At 47.2% G+C, this 16,404-nt stretch overlaps 1 protein-coding gene across 3 annotated transcripts in view; it reads left to right on the top strand.

Moving 5' to 3' along the window:
- Tmem164 (transmembrane protein 164) overlaps positions 1 to 15,900 on the top strand; it is a 149,083-nt gene extending 133,183 nt beyond the window's left edge. For all 3 annotated transcript variants that reach the window (XM_029472998.2, XM_021153532.3, XM_021153531.3), the window contains 2 exons: positions 10,135 to 10,235; positions 11,845 to 15,900. In XM_029472998.2, the coding sequence (XP_029328858.1) occupies positions 10,135 to 10,235; positions 11,845 to 12,051 (308 nt within the window). In that variant the 3' untranslated portion in view covers positions 12,052 to 15,900. The remainder of the gene's footprint in view (positions 1 to 10,134; positions 10,236 to 11,844) is intronic.
- The last annotated feature ends 504 nt before the right edge of the window (positions 15,901 to 16,404 follow it).

The following is a 16,404-nucleotide window of genomic DNA, read 5'->3' as shown; positions in this document are numbered from 1 at the left end:
TGGACAAGGCCAGAGGAAAAGGCTTAGAGAACACATAGACTGCCCAAAGGCTCCTGAGTTGGGGGTGAATTGGAGTTGGGAGCCAAATGGAGGGATGTAAATTGTGACCAAGGGCTGAGCCTTACACAGTAGAGCAGGTAGGAGAGTCTCCAAGGCTTACTAGGCTTTTCCCTAGTAAGGAGGATGCCACTGGGGTTTTGTGGGAAAAGCTTAAGTCAGGGTTTTCTGCCATAGTTTTATCACCTTGCAGGTTCCCACCTGGCTAAATTATTTGTTCCTTTACTGGTGACTTTCTCCACTAGGGCTTCAGGCTCCAGGGTTCTCCCTACGTCAGTGGACCTCCAGTCTTGTCACAAACCCCAGATTTTACATCACCCTAAGGTGCTTGTTACTTAAGTAGGAATTGTGGGATCCACCCTTACCTCCAGGGTTTGAGTCCCAGGAAGCAGGTTCTAAGAACCTGCCTGCATTTCGTACAGCTTCCTCCGGGACAGTGTAGCTCGGATATCAGCAGCATCACCTGAACCAGGGAACCTGATAACAATGCAGGTCCTCCGATTCCAGATTGGAGGCCACTTCTCAGACCGACTGAATTCAAAACTGTAGGCTGGTGTCCAGAAAACTGTGTTGTAATCAGCCATCCAAGGAGTCCTGTGCCATGGAAGATTGAATCTCCACCCTCTGAATGGCTGAGGCAGAATGAACATTAAGCCTCAAATGATCCAGGAGTTGGCCTCCCCTTGCTCCCAGCTCATTCACCAGGGACTCAGTTTGTGCACAATGCCTAACAGGGCTTTATAGTGGTGTGTTATGTTTAAGTAGCACTTTGTTCAGTTCAGTGTCTCTGAGACAGAGATCGAAAGTTAATCAGGGGCTCCCGAGTCTTCACAGCCCCAACTTCCATTTAGCCAGTGATGAAAACCTGCCAGCTTTACCTCCCGATCCCTTCTGATCCATCCGTACTAGACTCTCTGACTTCAGATTAGATCACCCCTGCTCCATCACTTGTTGTAGCTTCCTCCCCAATCTCCCTACTTCTGCCTTCCCTTTCAGTTTACAAACTTGCTGATCAAAGGGTACTCTGAGCCTCAGAAGTCAGAGGGAGCTAGTAAGAAATGCAGAGGCTCTGACCTACTCTCCCCAGACCACCCGAATCACTCAGCCTCCATTTTAACTCAGTCCCAGCATGGTCTGTGATTCTCCAGACCATATATAAAGTAGGATGCTGTATTATTGAACTGGTCCCCACCCCTACTCTGTCTCTATCCCACAAGTCTAATGAAGAGGTAGACTATATGAAGTACTTCAGTTCAGCATGCTGCCTTGCACATGCCATTCTTTCAACAGATATTTTTGAAATCTCCACTTGCTGTCTGGCCATGTAGTAGCTGCCGAGACTGAAACACAAAGAGCAAACCCAGTCAGTATCCTCGCTTTCATGGACACCACATCCATGTGGGAGGAGATCGACAGGAAAGAAATAGAGAAGCGCTACATAGGGTACTTAAATGTTAAGTGCGATGCAAGAGGCGATCGTACAAAGGAAAAGTATGTGATGCTGCCGCCTGGGCACGGAGGGCTGCTCTTTTGAATGCAATGGCCTCATTTAAAGGAAAGGTTTCACTGACAATGTGACATTTGAGCAAAGGCTAGCTGGCAAAAAAAGCAAGCCCTTTGATCTCTATGGGAACGATATGGCAAGCTGGGGAGATAACAAGTGTAATGGCCATGAGGCAGAAGTGTTTTCAGATTGTTCCAGCAACTAGGTATAAAGCACTAAGGCTGGTGCCAGAGGAAGGAGGGGAAACTAGTCGGACATGAGGTTAGAGATGATAACCACACCAAAACTAGCTAAGATAGGTGGTGGAGAGGTCATTGGAGGAGGGGAAGGCCAATGAGTCTAATGTAAAGTTTTGAAGGGTTGCTTGCTTGCTTTCCATAATAAATTAGGGGGCAGATGATGGTGGCTCAAACCGGGATGCAGTACAGATAGGAAACAGGTGTTGGGTTCTGAGTCCATGTTAAAGGGACAGCCAACTGTTTGTGGATGGAATCAGGTATAGGATGAGAAAGAAAAAGAAGAAAGGGTCAAGAGTGAGTTTAACCTTTTTGATCTGCTTAATGAAATGGATGGCCATTTACTAAAATAACCAGAACGGCTTTGGGGATTGTGTATTGCTTTGCTGTTGTGGTGGTGGTGGTGGTGGTTTGGTGTGTTTGTGTGTGTGTGTGTGTGGGGGGGTATTGTTTCAGTTAAGTAATGTTAGATAATACCATCCCTAAGACTTAGTGACTTCGAATTTGTTCTTGCAATGTGGGAGCCCATTGGCCTGTTGTTTATGGACTAATGATCTAAGATCATTCGTAGATTGAAGCTGTGTCCCACAATGTGATGCTGTTTCAGATTTGGGTCTTTGTGATGTAGTTAGGGTTAGATGAAGCAAGAAGATATTCTTTCATAATGGAATCTATGCCCCTGTTAGAGAGCAGACCTTGAACTGGCACCTCTGCCCTCTTGTCTGTCATGTGAGGAAGATATAGCAAGAAGGTGGTATCTATAAGAGAGCAACCACCTAATACTTTGACTGTGGACTTCTTAGCCTTCTGAAATAGAAAATATAAAATAAAAAATGGAAATAATTTTTGTTGTTTAAGATGTCTGATCTATGGTGTTTGTTAAAACAGCTTGAAATGACCAAGACATTCTTCTGGACCCAGCTGGGACCCTGAAATGGTTGGTCCTCTCTGTTCACCCAACTGTTACTGGCATGTGGATCTCTGAGTAGTATTTCGAAGAGGGCAACCCCCAGGACCCAAGTACACATCAAACCTCCTATTGAATTTTCCCTGTTGAGGTCCTCTTGGCTAAAACCTGATATAAGTGGGTTTAACAGAGAGCAAGAAGAGACGAATTTGGGGAAAGGAAAATAGAGCAGAGTATTTAATAAAAATATGTGAGTTAAGTTTATAATTTCAGGTGTTCATATTCACACTAAAAATACAAAGACAAACAGGTGGAACTAATATTAGAAATATACCTCATTATATATAGTTTATCCAAAAACCACCATTCAGAATAACCAATATAAAATTATGGCTGGGATATTTTAGTAAATATACTTTGTACCAAGAGCACAGCTCAATTCAAACTAGCTATATTAGAAGCTCTGGGTGACACATGACTAGGAGCTACCACTTTGGCCAGTCCAGATATAGCCAATGCTATATTTGTTGTAAAGATATTCTATCTTTGTTTTAACGGAGAGACAAGCAGTTACTGGGAGCTCTCGGGAGCTGTCAAGTGCTTTGTTTTCAAATGAGAGCAATCTCTACATTTAGTTTGTTTTCATGGTCACCAGACTAATCCAGTAGGAAAGAGGAAGCTAGTGTTGTAAGAGAAAGAATTGTGGAGTGGTAGGTAGGTAGATGGAATAGTATCAGGGTCCCAAAAGGAAAGTCTGGCCTTGACTGAGACCCTCTCTTCATGATTCTTCTGGGTTGCAGAGATGAAGGCAGAGCAAAGCTGGCAAGTGTTAATGTGTGGGTGTTTATTAAATGTGCTTGTGAGGGCTCAGGATGTTTTGTGTAATTCTCTTTTTCTAGGCGAAGCAGGAAGTACCCAGGTCATTGTTTGACAGTGAAGCCAGGAGGAAAGTATTAAAGGTTCGAGAAGAGAGGAGAGGATATTAAATTGTGACCTCAGAAAGCGAGAGAGTGAATGGGCAGGGGAATATAGTGTGATTGCCTGGCAACATGAAAGATGCACTTCAGGTCTGTGATGACAAATTGGGCATGAGGGTAGTCAGTGCCGCTGTTTTTCTCCAGCCATGCTAAGCTAGGTAGGGACAGGCAAGGGAAGACAGAGGGTGAATTTAACCGGGGCAGAGGATTTGTTTTTTCTAGCCATAGTGAGAGGAGACAAAGGTGTCAAGGAAGATAATCAGAATAACAGGACATGGGATTTAAGAAAGGAAAGAAGGGCTGGAATCCTAGCACTTTGGGAGGCAAAGGCAGGCTGATCTCTGTACGTTCGAAGTCAGCCTGGTCTACAAGGAGAATTCCAGGACAGCCAGTGCTGTTATACAGAGAAACTCTCTTAAAGAAAAGAGAGAGGGAGAGGGAAGAAGGGAGAATGTTGAGTTTGAAAATATGGTGTGAACAATGACTGAATCACAGATTCTTTTGGTGTCAAAGACCAGGTGGAGTCATGGTTCGAAGAAGTGATCAGGAAGGGAAAACAGTGATGGCTAAAGGGAATGTTTGTCTTTGGGCTCAGAGAGGATGCAGCTGTTCCTACTCACAGGGTCTCAGGCTTGCCCATGAAAGTGAATGGCTGAAGTGTGGTCATGCAAACAAGACCATGGAATTGAGTATATCCTGGAAGATTCTTCCAGGGACACGTAGCAGTGAGCAAGAATTAAGAAGGCAAAGGTTTGAGAGAGTGACACCATGCCAGGTAGCAACATTTTCAGAGCGAAAGGGCCACTGTTCATCATCTGTAGTTGATGGCGGAAGGCAGAAGTACTGGGCATCACACTGGCAGTGGTTAGGGGTTAGCAGTCTGGAAAGAGCAATGGAAAGCAAGCAAAGGAGCACTGCTCTATCGAGCATGGCCCCATGGGGTTAGGGAAAGGAGACCTTAGAGGGCTGCTGAGGCAGCAGGTGACTTTAGAGGGACAGGTTCATTGGGTAAAAACAAAAGTTCCCAAGTCAGGCGAGGTGCACACCTATAATCCCAGCCCTTGGGAGGCTGAGACCAGGGGATTTCTGCCAGAAAGATCAGCCTTGCCTTACAAGATTCTGTCTCAGAAACAGAAGAAACTAAACCAAACTATAAAAGAAAAAAAGCCTAGGGGGCTGCTCAGGGCATCCAGAGACAAGACCAAGAGGGCAAGGGCTTTGGCTCATTGTTTCTATGTGGCTTTATAGCCTGACACTTTTTTTCCCCAGAATTTACTGCCTTATTTTGTTACTTTGCTCCTCCGAAGCTCCTTCCCTGAAACTGTCATAGCCAAGAGCACCAGTGGCACGCACGTTTCTGAACTTCGTGAAATGTTTGTCTTGACTTTGCTGTCCCTCCCCCTTCCCCCCGCCCAGAGGATATCCTCACTGGAATTGTATGTGGTTATGAAAGTGCTTTGTGTCTACGCTGTCTAATATGGCAGTCACTAGGCAAGTGTGGTCAGTGAGCACTTGAAATGTGGCTTATATGAATGAGGAGACAGGTCTTTGAATGCATTTAAATGTATGCTGCTTTATATGTCTAGTGGCCAGTACTAAATGAGAGTGTGTTTAACATTGCTGCTCGCTCTTTCTTTCTTCTTTCTTTTCTTTTCTTTTCTTTTTTTTCTTTTCTCTCTCTCCTCTTCTCTCTCTCTCTCTCTCTCTCTCTCTCTCTCTCTCTCTCTCTCATGTATGAGTGCTCTGCTACATATAGATCCACCTGCCTGCCTGAAGAGGGCATCGGATCCCCCTATGGTCGTGAGCCACCATGTGGTTGCTGGGAATTGAGCTCATGACCTCTGGAAGAGGAGCTAGTTTTCTTAACCACTGAGCCATCCCACCAGCCCCACTGGTCCTTCTTTAACTGTGTTCTCTGAACTTCTAGAACACCTCTCTTCTAATTCTATGGCTGCTTCTGTAGTTTGGTCATCAAGCTCATCTTATGGGTCTTTTTTTTTTTTTCTCCTAGCCACCGGAAATATTGCTGTTTTCCAGACCCGTGTTAACCATGTTTTGTGGACTCTTCTTTATGACTTTTAGCTACATACCAAACTGTATTCTCAAACCATTTTTCTTTTCCTAGCTCTAGACCTTGGCCAGCCATAACCCTATGGAGGCAACTGCTAGGATAGCTTACAACATTCAGTGCCGTACCCTAACCCGAGCTCCTTTCTTCCCTAAACCTGTCGATTCCTGAAGTCATCGATCAGGAAGTTTTGGTAGATGGTCTTCCTTTATGCCCTGGCCAAGGGCCAAGCCATCTGTGTCCCCCCACAGCCGTATCTGAGTCTGTCTTCAGTTCTGTTTCCCTCTGGTCCACTGTCTCCACTGTTGCCGGAGGCACCCAGCTGGCTGAAACATAGACCTGACCTTTTCATCTCTTAATGATCGCTCAGTGGCCTCTCACTGTATAGAGGATAAAGGCCAAGTTTTCTGGCCAGGATAACAAGGCCCTTCCTTTATGAGGTCCTGTTTTCTTGTCTCTCCAGCTACCGAGGTATGACACATGAGACCTCGTACATTCTTGTGCTCCCCTGGAACAAGGAACCGCACGTAATTGCCCACAGATCGCATGCCTCAGACATCTGTATACCTTTTCTCAGGCTCTGCCTTCGGCCTAGAATGTTCCTTCTGTCATGTCCTACCCCAGGTGCTTCCTGTTGTTTAAATCTCCTGATCTCTGACCCTCTCCAGTTTGCTTCCCTTCCTCGGGGTACCCAGTCCTGACCATGCTCCCTTCACTATGTCAGGCTCCTCCACGTGTCAGTTGCCATTTGTCAACTGCCGCAGATTGTCAAGGACAGGAGCTAGCTAAGATTGTTTCCCTACTTTTTGCCATGGAGTCCAATGTACATCATAGATATTGCCTGAGTTGGTTGCAAGAGTAAGTCAGTGAGATGAAGGAAGCAGCAAGATGGGATAATAGCAGGCTACCCTACCCAGTGTTTGAGTACTTGGTGTTGTCCTCTGTGAGAGTGGAGGAGGAGGGAAAGATCCTTTGGGGGGCCCTCTGTGGGTCTTTGCTTCTGCTGGAGCAATTGCTTAGGTTCCCAGTACTCTACGGCTTTCTTCTGGCAGAAATGAATTTTACAGAAACTCTTATTTTGGTTTTTCCCCTACCTTTACTCATGATGTGCTTCTAGCCTCCTGGGACAGAAGATGCTAGCAGAAAAATGTCACACACTTTCTTAGAGTACGAAAAAAAAAAAAAAAAAGGTTTATGATGTGTTGAATTTTCCCAAAAGCGATTTGGTTTCTGCTTTCCTTTTGACAAAAACTGGTTTTTCACTAGGATTATTCCAAGGGCCACATCCAGGTATCCAGCAAAGAGAATTCTGTGGGTTTGCGTACAGTTTGCATATATCCCTGTAGGCAGGGTTATCAGGGCTTTTTTTTTTTTTTTTTTTTTTTTACTGTTTTTGTTTTTTGAGGAAGTGGACTATTGGATCATATTTGCCACAGGCAGTCTCCTTTCACAGAGGAGGTGTCCATTTCCCCTGAATACCCCTCATCTTCCTGTCTGGGATCCTCAGGATGACTGTAGGTCCATGCTAGGCTAGCTGCTGGATCTGTTTTCTGTAATGACTGATTCCCTGTCTCAGCCCTTAGAAGTGGATGCTTGCCTCTTGTTCTTACACAGGAACACAACTTTGAAGGAAGTCAATTCCTGTGGGGAACATGAGGCTGTCCGACACCCCCCCCCCCCCCCCCGCACACACACACACACCTCCAGGCCTTTGTTTTTTAAGATACTACATTGTATTTTCTTTCATGTCCTTACTGTTTGATGTTCTGCCTTTTATATTTGTTGTTATTCACCCAGGACTGGTCTGGTTTCTTCATGCATGGACAATCTGATTGCCACTTGAATGGTAGGGGACGTTTATACAACATGGAGGCAATGTAGTTTATTTAACCTATCTCCGTAGTTGGCTTATTTCCCGTTTCTCAACATTATAGAGAAAACAAGTGGCCATATCTTTTGTGCAGATAAGGGTGCTTTGTGGGTTGGGTTTTATAGGAATTCAAAGATAGTCTTTAGGGTACTACTAACATTGAACCAACATTGAATCGTTCTATTTTACGATTCCTCGGCAACTCTGTGCCACCGCTTGGCCATGTAGTGAGCATTGCTCAGGTGTCCACTCTGCATCCAGGGATGAGGTGAAGGGGAGCTTTAGGGAGAGCTCCTCCCTCTGGTAACAGTCAGTCTGGTTGGCACAGATGATGCAGATTAGAAGCGAGAGTTCCAGCATGGGGCTCTGTGAAGGGTCAGCGAGAACACTGAGAAACATGTCCCCAATAGGATCCCAAATGTTCTTTTCCCACCACAACACTGGGAGAAGCACAGGGAAGGAATCGTCATCCTCCTTCCCAAGGACTATGGCTCCTGACCTTGCTCCTGGCCAAGGACACACACACATGCAAGTTCATTCCTGCACTGCCATTTTGGTATCTGCCACTGGTGGGCAGAAGTCAAAGGGAATGAAAAGACAGCTGAGAAAGTGATGGATGGAGGCTTTGCAGTGGAATGTCTGAAAGCCTGGGCCCTTGTCAGCCGTGCAGGTCTCTTCATTCCCATGTGTCCTCAGAAACTGGGGCGACAGCATGGTGTCCAGCTCACACCCCCTTATCAGACAGACCAGTGTTCACACTCCCAGTATACTGCTCAATGCATTGTTACCAACCGAGTGCTGTGTTGGCTGTTGTTGGAAAGACAAAGAAGGTCCTTGGCTTTGTGGAACATTGGGTCCCAAAGGAGTATCCAACCCATGGGCCAAATGTGGCCACCGATAGCTATAAATATGTCCTGATACAAAATCACAGACCGCAGATATTTCAGCCTGTCCAGAATGAACTTCCCGGATCTCCCCTGGCTTCTGTCACTTATTTCCTTTTCCCTATTCCCCTTTCTTGCACACGTTCCTTGGTTTCTTGCTTTTGGTCTTCTTATTCTCTCACTGTGCACATGTGTTTCCATGAGTTCATTTTCTTCTGTGCGCTAATGTCACCCACCCTTGTATATTCAACTCATCCTCTTCGTGGAGTTTGTGGCTCGTGTCATAAAAATAACTAGAGTCTCTTAAATCCCTGGAACTGTACCATACCTTTATTACCTCATCTGACTAGCAACACTGTGAATGAGGTGGTGTCTTTCCCATTATACAGATGAATAACACAGAGTTGAAGAGATACTGAGATTTGCCTAAAGCTCTGAAATCCATAAGTGCTAGAACCAGGATTTGACTACCTCCACATTCTAGGCTCCAGGTGCCCCCAGTGTCACCCATCATGTTCTGGGTGGTCACTACAGGAATGTCCCCATGTGGCTATTTCGCAGACTCAGGTTTTCAACATATATATAAATAAGATGGACTTTATCATTCCCTTGTCCTTGCTTCTCTCTACTGTTGCCTCTCCTTTGCATAGTAATAAATGACATTCCCCAGTCCAGTGATGGACAAGCAATTAGCATACCTCTGAGTTGCTGCCATCCTTCTTCTCCCTCAGCTCCACCCTCTCTTCATTTTCTACCTTGATGCTTTTGACCTCCAGAAAGCACCGTGTTGTCTAGGTTCCTGAAGCATGCAGGCCACTTGCCAGCACCCCAGTCTTCCGTCTCTCTGCCTCAGACTCCCTGCAGCTTTCTGTGGCTCTGTCAGAGCACAGAGATGGCTTCCCAGGGTCTGAAATCCATCTGGAATACATGGCTTTGTTTAGGAGAAGTCATTCAGTAATTGAGAAATGGTCCAAGCACTGAATAAAACCATTTGTAAGGGCTCTAGACTTAAGGATGGTAGGAAGAGGACACTGATGTGCCCTGAGCACCTCTTATACCACACCTTGGGGACACGGCTAATCAGTGGTAGAGTCAAAATTTGAACCCAAATTCATTTGACTTCAACATCAACATTTTCAACTACCCTGTCAGACTACTTAGAAATACAAGGAAATAAATATAGACAAAAAGACAGTTGCCGATACAGGTATACAGAACTAATTCAAACATTGATTTTAAAAATGAATCCTGGGGCATGGAGAAAATGGCCCAGGAATTAGTGAGGATTCTACTCTGGTGGTTGAATGCTAGGGATGCTTTCCTCCTTTGCTTCTATCTTCTTTCCAGTTTTGAAAAATTCTAAATCACATCTCATAATCATGAATTACTTTTAGAATAAAACAGAAACCCCTCTAATGGTACAACATCAGCTGGCAGAAACAGGTTAAAGGGGGGGGGCTCTCATGGTTCCTGGCTAAGCACCAGCACCCTTGGGAGATGCTGTTGTTGATAAGTGAGAGACATCAAGCCTGCTGCAGCTGTGGCCGTGACCTCAGCACCTGCACCCCTTGTGAGAAGAGGAGAAGTGGGTCACTGTTTCTCTCGGCTCACCATCTCCCCTCTTCCTCCAGGTGCTTACACCCCAGAGCCCCTCTGCAATTTCCAGTGGGCTCTTCTCTCGACTGGCCTCATGTTCTTTTACCACTTCAGCTTCCTGCAGATCCTCGGCCTGGTAAGTTTGCTGAGATTCCCCCTCCTCTCCCCTTTGTCTGGAGTTCTTCATAAATCTTGATTAATCCTGGTTGGTGCTGTTGTATCATTTTGTTTTGAAAAATACATGATGCTAAAGGCCAGGACATCAGATTGTTGTGTCTGGGATGCTGATTTATGATCCAAAGACTTGGCCTCTCCAAAGAGTCTTCCGAATCTTTCAATAATGGCCATTCCTTCACTTCTGGGAAGGCAAGCATATCCTACACTCATGGCTACTTGGGTCTGAAGCAATGACCTGTAACTGGCAAGTGCTTTGCTGTGGACCTCCTGGGCCTGTAGGACCCTTACTTGATTGCCCTGGGCTTTGTGATGGCCTCTGATGTTGGGTCCATTCTGGGTGTGCTTCCAGGTCCTCGGGCAGACCATTCAGCTGTATGGCCAGTGGATGTGAGGTGTTGGGAGCCCCCCAGAGCATTCTGTAGTATGAGAACTGCCTGGAATATGGAAAATAGCTGGCCTCAATGGCCAGAGTCCAATAGCGTCGATGTTGCATGGGTATCTAATCAGTGTCAAAAGTGAGGACGGAAAGTTTATTGCTGGGGGGAGGGGAGGGAAGGGAGTTTTCCATGTCACTGTAACATGATCCAAAAGCCCAGCTTCCTTGAGAGATGGTGGGGGCTTGTCTTTATTGTGAGCAAGCTCTTAAGAGCTCTGGAAGGCAGGTGGTACGGCTGTCCTTGGGGCAGAGATGCCATATTTGGTTTTGTGTGGTTGGCACTAATGTAGCGTTAGTCATGTGGAGCCTTGTGCGGCCTTGCATGATAAGGGGCCTGGAACTGGATGTCCCCAGTGCCTCTGTTGAAGCCTTCACTTTTTTCTTCCTTGCTCTTTTTGGTTTGCCGGAGGTAGCCTGGGTTCTTTGCCAGTAGTGTGAATGCTGCCTGTGCTTGTGGGAAGACTCAGCATGATTCTGCCCTGCACACCCATTGCTCCTTCCCTCTCGCTGCTACCCCACTGATAATGCTGGATTCCAGGAGTGTCTGCGTGCTCACGTCATACATGCTGTGTTCTGCTACACCTCCCACCAGGAAAGCTCTACTCACCCACTCCTCCCATTAACCCTTGTCCATCTTCTCATGAGTCCATTCAAGCGCCACTTCCCTCGCAGCATCTTCTGTGTGCCCCTCAGACCTCCTCGTGGCATGTCAAGCTTAGGGGCCACCATTTAGTTTGACGTCGGATGCAGTCAGCTGATTGCCCGTGCTACTTGGAGACAGGAAACCATGCAGTTAATGGATTTTTTAAAAAAAATCCCATAATATCTCTCCAGGAGCTAGGCACACACAATGAACACTTAGGAGTAACAATGGACTCTGGGCCCAACTGGAAAGCAAGACTGAGCACAGCTAAACAGCTTTCATCCAGGACAGCGACCCAGGACAGCGGCCCAGGACAGCGACCCGTCACTCACTCAGAAAGCCTAGGGCGAAGAAGCCCCTTTATGAACAGGCGGGGATTGGTCAATCCCTCCTTGTCTAGTCACCTCTAGGGAGAGATGGCTGAACTGGCAGTAGCCAGAGGCAGCCTCGGGATGGCGAACGCTCACTCTACCTCCCTTGTCCCTGCAGGTCACCGAAGTGAATTTGAACAACATGCTGTGTCCGGCCATCTCAGACCCATTCTACGGCCCCTGGTATCGCATCTGGGCCTCGGGACACCAGACTCTCATGACAATGACCCACGGGAAGCTGGTCATCCTGTTCTCATACATGGCTGGGCCCTTGTGTAAATATCTGCTGGATTTGCTCCGGCTTCCAGCCAAGAAAATAGACTAAAGGTGCTTGGGGTTTTGGTTTTGTTTTAGTTCTGTTTGTTTTTGTTTTTGTTTTTGTTTTGTTTCTTCCTGAGGAAGCAAATCCAGACTTGACTCAGAATACCCAGCTCTTGATGAAATCATTGGACAGGGCAGATAGAATGCTTGGTTTATTTCCTTTCCCCTCCTCTCTGGCCCTTTCCTCCACTACTCTTCCCTCCCCAGCTCCTCCCCTCGGATGACTCTTGGTGCCCAGGGAAGGAGCTCGGGGCTGGAGCTTACTCCTTTTCCTTCCCTTGGTTCTGGGCCCCTTGTGTGGCCCACCCCGTCTGCGTGGCCTTACCCAGGGAAATGGTAGTCAGCATCCCCTTCCATATGGCTTGTCGGTGCTTTTGACAACAGCCAGTTGAGGAAGGGGAGGACAATGAGCAGTAGTTCTTCCAGCATCCCAGCAATGAAGTAGTGTTGGGTTCATTTCTCCACTGCCAGGGACCTCCAGGCTCATGCTGGGATCCCCTTTCATCTCCAGCATAGCTCCCTACCAGAAGGGGACCAAGGCCTTGCTTCTATACCAGCCGCAAGCCCAGAGCCAAGGGACTTCCCAGTTCACAGCCAAAATAGATTCTTTCAGTGACTGGTGTCCCATGACTGAAAGCAGGGAGTCGCCCAGCCACTCCTTCTAAGGGTGCTGCCTGGGGCGGATGATGATAGCAGTGTGCAGCTAAAGGACAAGATTCTGTACAGGGGTGTTAGGGATCTGTTGCCACAGTGAATCTCAAGGAAAGAGGGTAAAGGTGGACATAGTACCAGGCTGGACGACCCAGCACCCCAGAAAAACAAACAAGCAACCTTCCCTATGAAAGCTGAGATCAGATCCACATCTAAAATGAGCATAGAAATTAAGAACTCAACTAAGTCAAATGGCAACTTGAGAAAGCCACGACCTGAATCACACTCTGTATCGCATAGGTAATAGGCAGGGTTCTAGTCTCAGCTGACCCTGAACCATCCTCATTGTCTGTGTATGTGTCTGTCTGTTTTTCTGTCTGAGGCAGCTTCATGGAAGAACGAGCTGGGGTTGGGGCTTGGGTGCTGTTTGGCTGTTTGTCTTTTGGCTGTTTGAAATGGGGGAACCCTCACATTTCTCCAAGGTCCTCTCAAGCCATTCCTGGCACTTAGGAGATGTGTCTGTGGTTCCTGAAGGAAGTTTTATGAGGGTCAGACTTCTTTTGTGTAGCTCGACTCTGCTGAAGTCGACATCACTGGTTTGGAGGCTTGATAGTGTCCAAAACCCATATGTAGGTTGAAAGGGAACTCTCAGTGGACCTGAGGCCCATAGGATCAAGTGTCCTGAAGGGAGGAGCTTTGGTTGGAAGGTACTTGGTTATATGTGGACCACAAAGGGTACCAGTGTCTGTCTATCTGCTGACTCCTTGTCAATGTCTAGTAGGAAGAGATTTGCTTGGGAATAGAAATGTTTGTACCATGAGCACCCCATTGTCTTGTGCCAGATGCAGTATTCAATGTGAGTTTGTGGGTATTAGGCCTAAGCTGAACTTCAGCGGCTCGGTGGCCATGGTTCTACACAATGGACTTTCAGGGGAAGCATCTGCAGGAAAGCACACGGGAACTCAGAGAAGCCATTGTGGGACGGGCTGCCTGGCCATGAGGTGATCAAGTCCGAGGTACTGAAAGCAGGGAAGAACTCTAGGCTTGCTGCCCTTGAGCTCCTGCCCTGGCATCTTTGCCTTCTGCCATCTGTGAGGGCTATGCTGAGCTTCCCTCCCTGACTCTTCAGGTACTGACTCGCCCTGCCCACTCATAGAAGTTGGTGGATGAATAGCATGCAGGGAAGCCTCCCTGGCCTGGGGCTTCTCTGTAAGGAGACATCATAGGAGGGGAGTCCATGAGGCCCGAAACATAGAACAGCGGTGGAGGGCCTCAGCCGAGGGGACCAACTCCAGAATGCCACCGAGGTGGGAGTGTCACACATCCTCCTTTCCCATCTGAGGCTTCATGGTCCAGGTCGCCGGTCATCTTGGGTTTCCCTGTATTGGCTTGCCTTTGCTTTGGTGCCAGCTCGGTAGGTATTTTCTGGTGCTCAGAGGAAGAGCGGAAATTCAAAGCCAGGTTGCCTGGCATGGCCAAGCCAGAATCAAACATACGTGTCAGGAAAGAGGAAGTGAAGGGGACATGCAGGGGCCTAGGTTGGTTAAGGAAGCTGAATGAAACAGATTGTGGCTCCTTCAACAGACTCCATAGGGAGGCTCAGCCTGGGTTTGAGATGTTGCGGAACATGGAACCTCTTCACTGTCTATATATCTCACTCTTACCTTGGTCCAAACCTACACGGCAAGAGGTAACCTGCCTAGGCTCTTAGCACTTTGCTGTGGGAGTTGTCCCTAGGTCTGTCCAGAGCCTACCCTCTACTGTCTGTGGTACAAGGATGGAGAAGGCAGTATACCTTGACTTGGCAGCTCCTCCTTGGGCCTGTCATTCCCTACCAGCATGTGTGAGCTCTGGGCCTGGGCGAGAGTGCTCAGAGAGGTGCCTAGCAGGAACAAACAATGTCTCTTCAAGCCCTAATTGTCTGTGGTCAGGGGGCTGCGTACAGTTGGCTAAGCCAGCGTCTCCGCTTAGAGATCCTTCCTGCCCCTAGTATTTGGTTTTGTATATATAAGACTTGGCCCAGTGTCTTCTCAGAAGCCTTGCAGCATGGTCTTCTGTCATCCTGTGACATGCTATGGGATTGGGGAGCCACCTCCTCCTCCTCTTTAAGTCTGTCTTCTGTCTTTCTGTGGACTTCTTTGTACCTGTGGGGGTGATCTATGGGGTCTGTGTGGGCTAAGTAGGGTTGGCTATGCACTTTAGTCTATGGTGCCTCTGGTAGGGATTTGCTATGTGTGACCATATGGGTGATTCAGTGTTTCATAATGTAATTACAAGTTTCTCATGGATAGCTCAGTGTCAACAGTGGAACTGGGGCTGGGTAATGTCCTGAGCTGGGTGTTCAGGAGATGGCACTGGGCCCCTTTTAATTCTCTGCCAAATAGACTTCCCTGGGAATTCTGGCACCTGTCCTCTTTGGGACAAGGGTTTCTTAATGGTTTCTACTGTAAGGGAGGCCAGAAGCAGGGGTGGGGAGGAGGACAAGACATCGCTTCTGTTTTTTTGTGAGCCAGGAACAGGCCTCTCTGGCAACTTGGGAAGTCCCCAGACTAGGAAGGAGCATCCTGTCTCCTCCTGGTCCAGCTGTCTCTGAGGTAAAAGTCCATTAGAGGAGCTAGTCTTCCTCTGGTATATGCACTGTGTTCACTGTGTGCAGGAAGACCAAATGGCTTGCCTTTGTCTGTGACACTTTTGTACACTGATTTGCCACTCATGGCACTGAGCAGACACCCATCCCTACTCAATGAAAAACCAGTCAAAACCAAAAGCTCTTTGAAGCAGAAGATGATGTTTTGGAAAACTCTTGATTTATTTTGGTGTCAACATTATGTTAGATTTGAAAGCATTCTTCATGTATTTGATGTAATTGTAGCAAAGAGACCAGGATTGAATGGTGTTCAGTTATTTCTTCTGGGACATGGAAAGCCTGTCCCCCATCCTTCTTCTCAAGCTGAGACTGCTGTGTACTGTTACCCTCCTGTGCAGGGCTCTTCTGAGAGCCAGTCTCTGAACTCCCTAGATGGCAGCAAAATCAAGCCTCTTTGTCCGGCTGCTTCTGGGACATGCTTCCCCACCCCCTCCAGTCTACCTCCCCTCTTGGGGTGTTTTTGTAATGCGCTTTCTCTGTTTTGTAAAATCCCTTTGATTGTAATGAAGTGGGTTCTGCAGCCACCTTTTGGAAATAAATGGTCCTTAAATTGTGTACTTAGCATTTTGAATCTTAGCCTCAGGTGTTTCTGCTGTTGAAGATTCCTGAATGAAAAGAAACCCTCCCCATGGGACTTATTGTTACAATGTTTTCTTCATTTACTGTTATTAAAAGATTTATGAGAATTCAGGAGTCCTGGCCTTGCTTCTCAGAACTCTCTCAAGAAGGCTTTGCCAAGTAGACAAAAAGAGATCATTTGTTGGCTTTGTATATCATAAAGTAGTCAGCTACCACCCAAGACAGGGCAGCTGGGCTCTCAACACAGCTTGGTCCTGATGGACAGAACGGTGACTTGGCCTTGACTTCCTGCACACTGCCTACTTCCACCAAGGTTCCTGGGGACCACCAGGCCATTTGCTCGAATGGGGAGCTTTTCTGTCAGGGACATAGGTTCTCTATGCTAGGCTAGATGGCTGAGGTCAACAATGCCTTGAGGCTTTGGAGATGGCTCAGTGGGTAAAGTGTTTGTTGGACAAGCAAGAGCCCCTGAGTTTGAAT

The sequence above is a fragment of the Mus caroli genome, unplaced genomic scaffold (genome assembly GCF_978045245.1).
Source record: "Mus caroli unplaced genomic scaffold, Mus_caroli_1 scaffold_5, whole genome shotgun sequence".
In the NCBI taxonomy this organism is placed as follows: Eukaryota; Metazoa; Chordata; class Mammalia; order Rodentia; family Muridae; genus Mus; species Mus caroli.
This window is presented reverse-complemented; position numbering and strand designations above follow the sequence as displayed.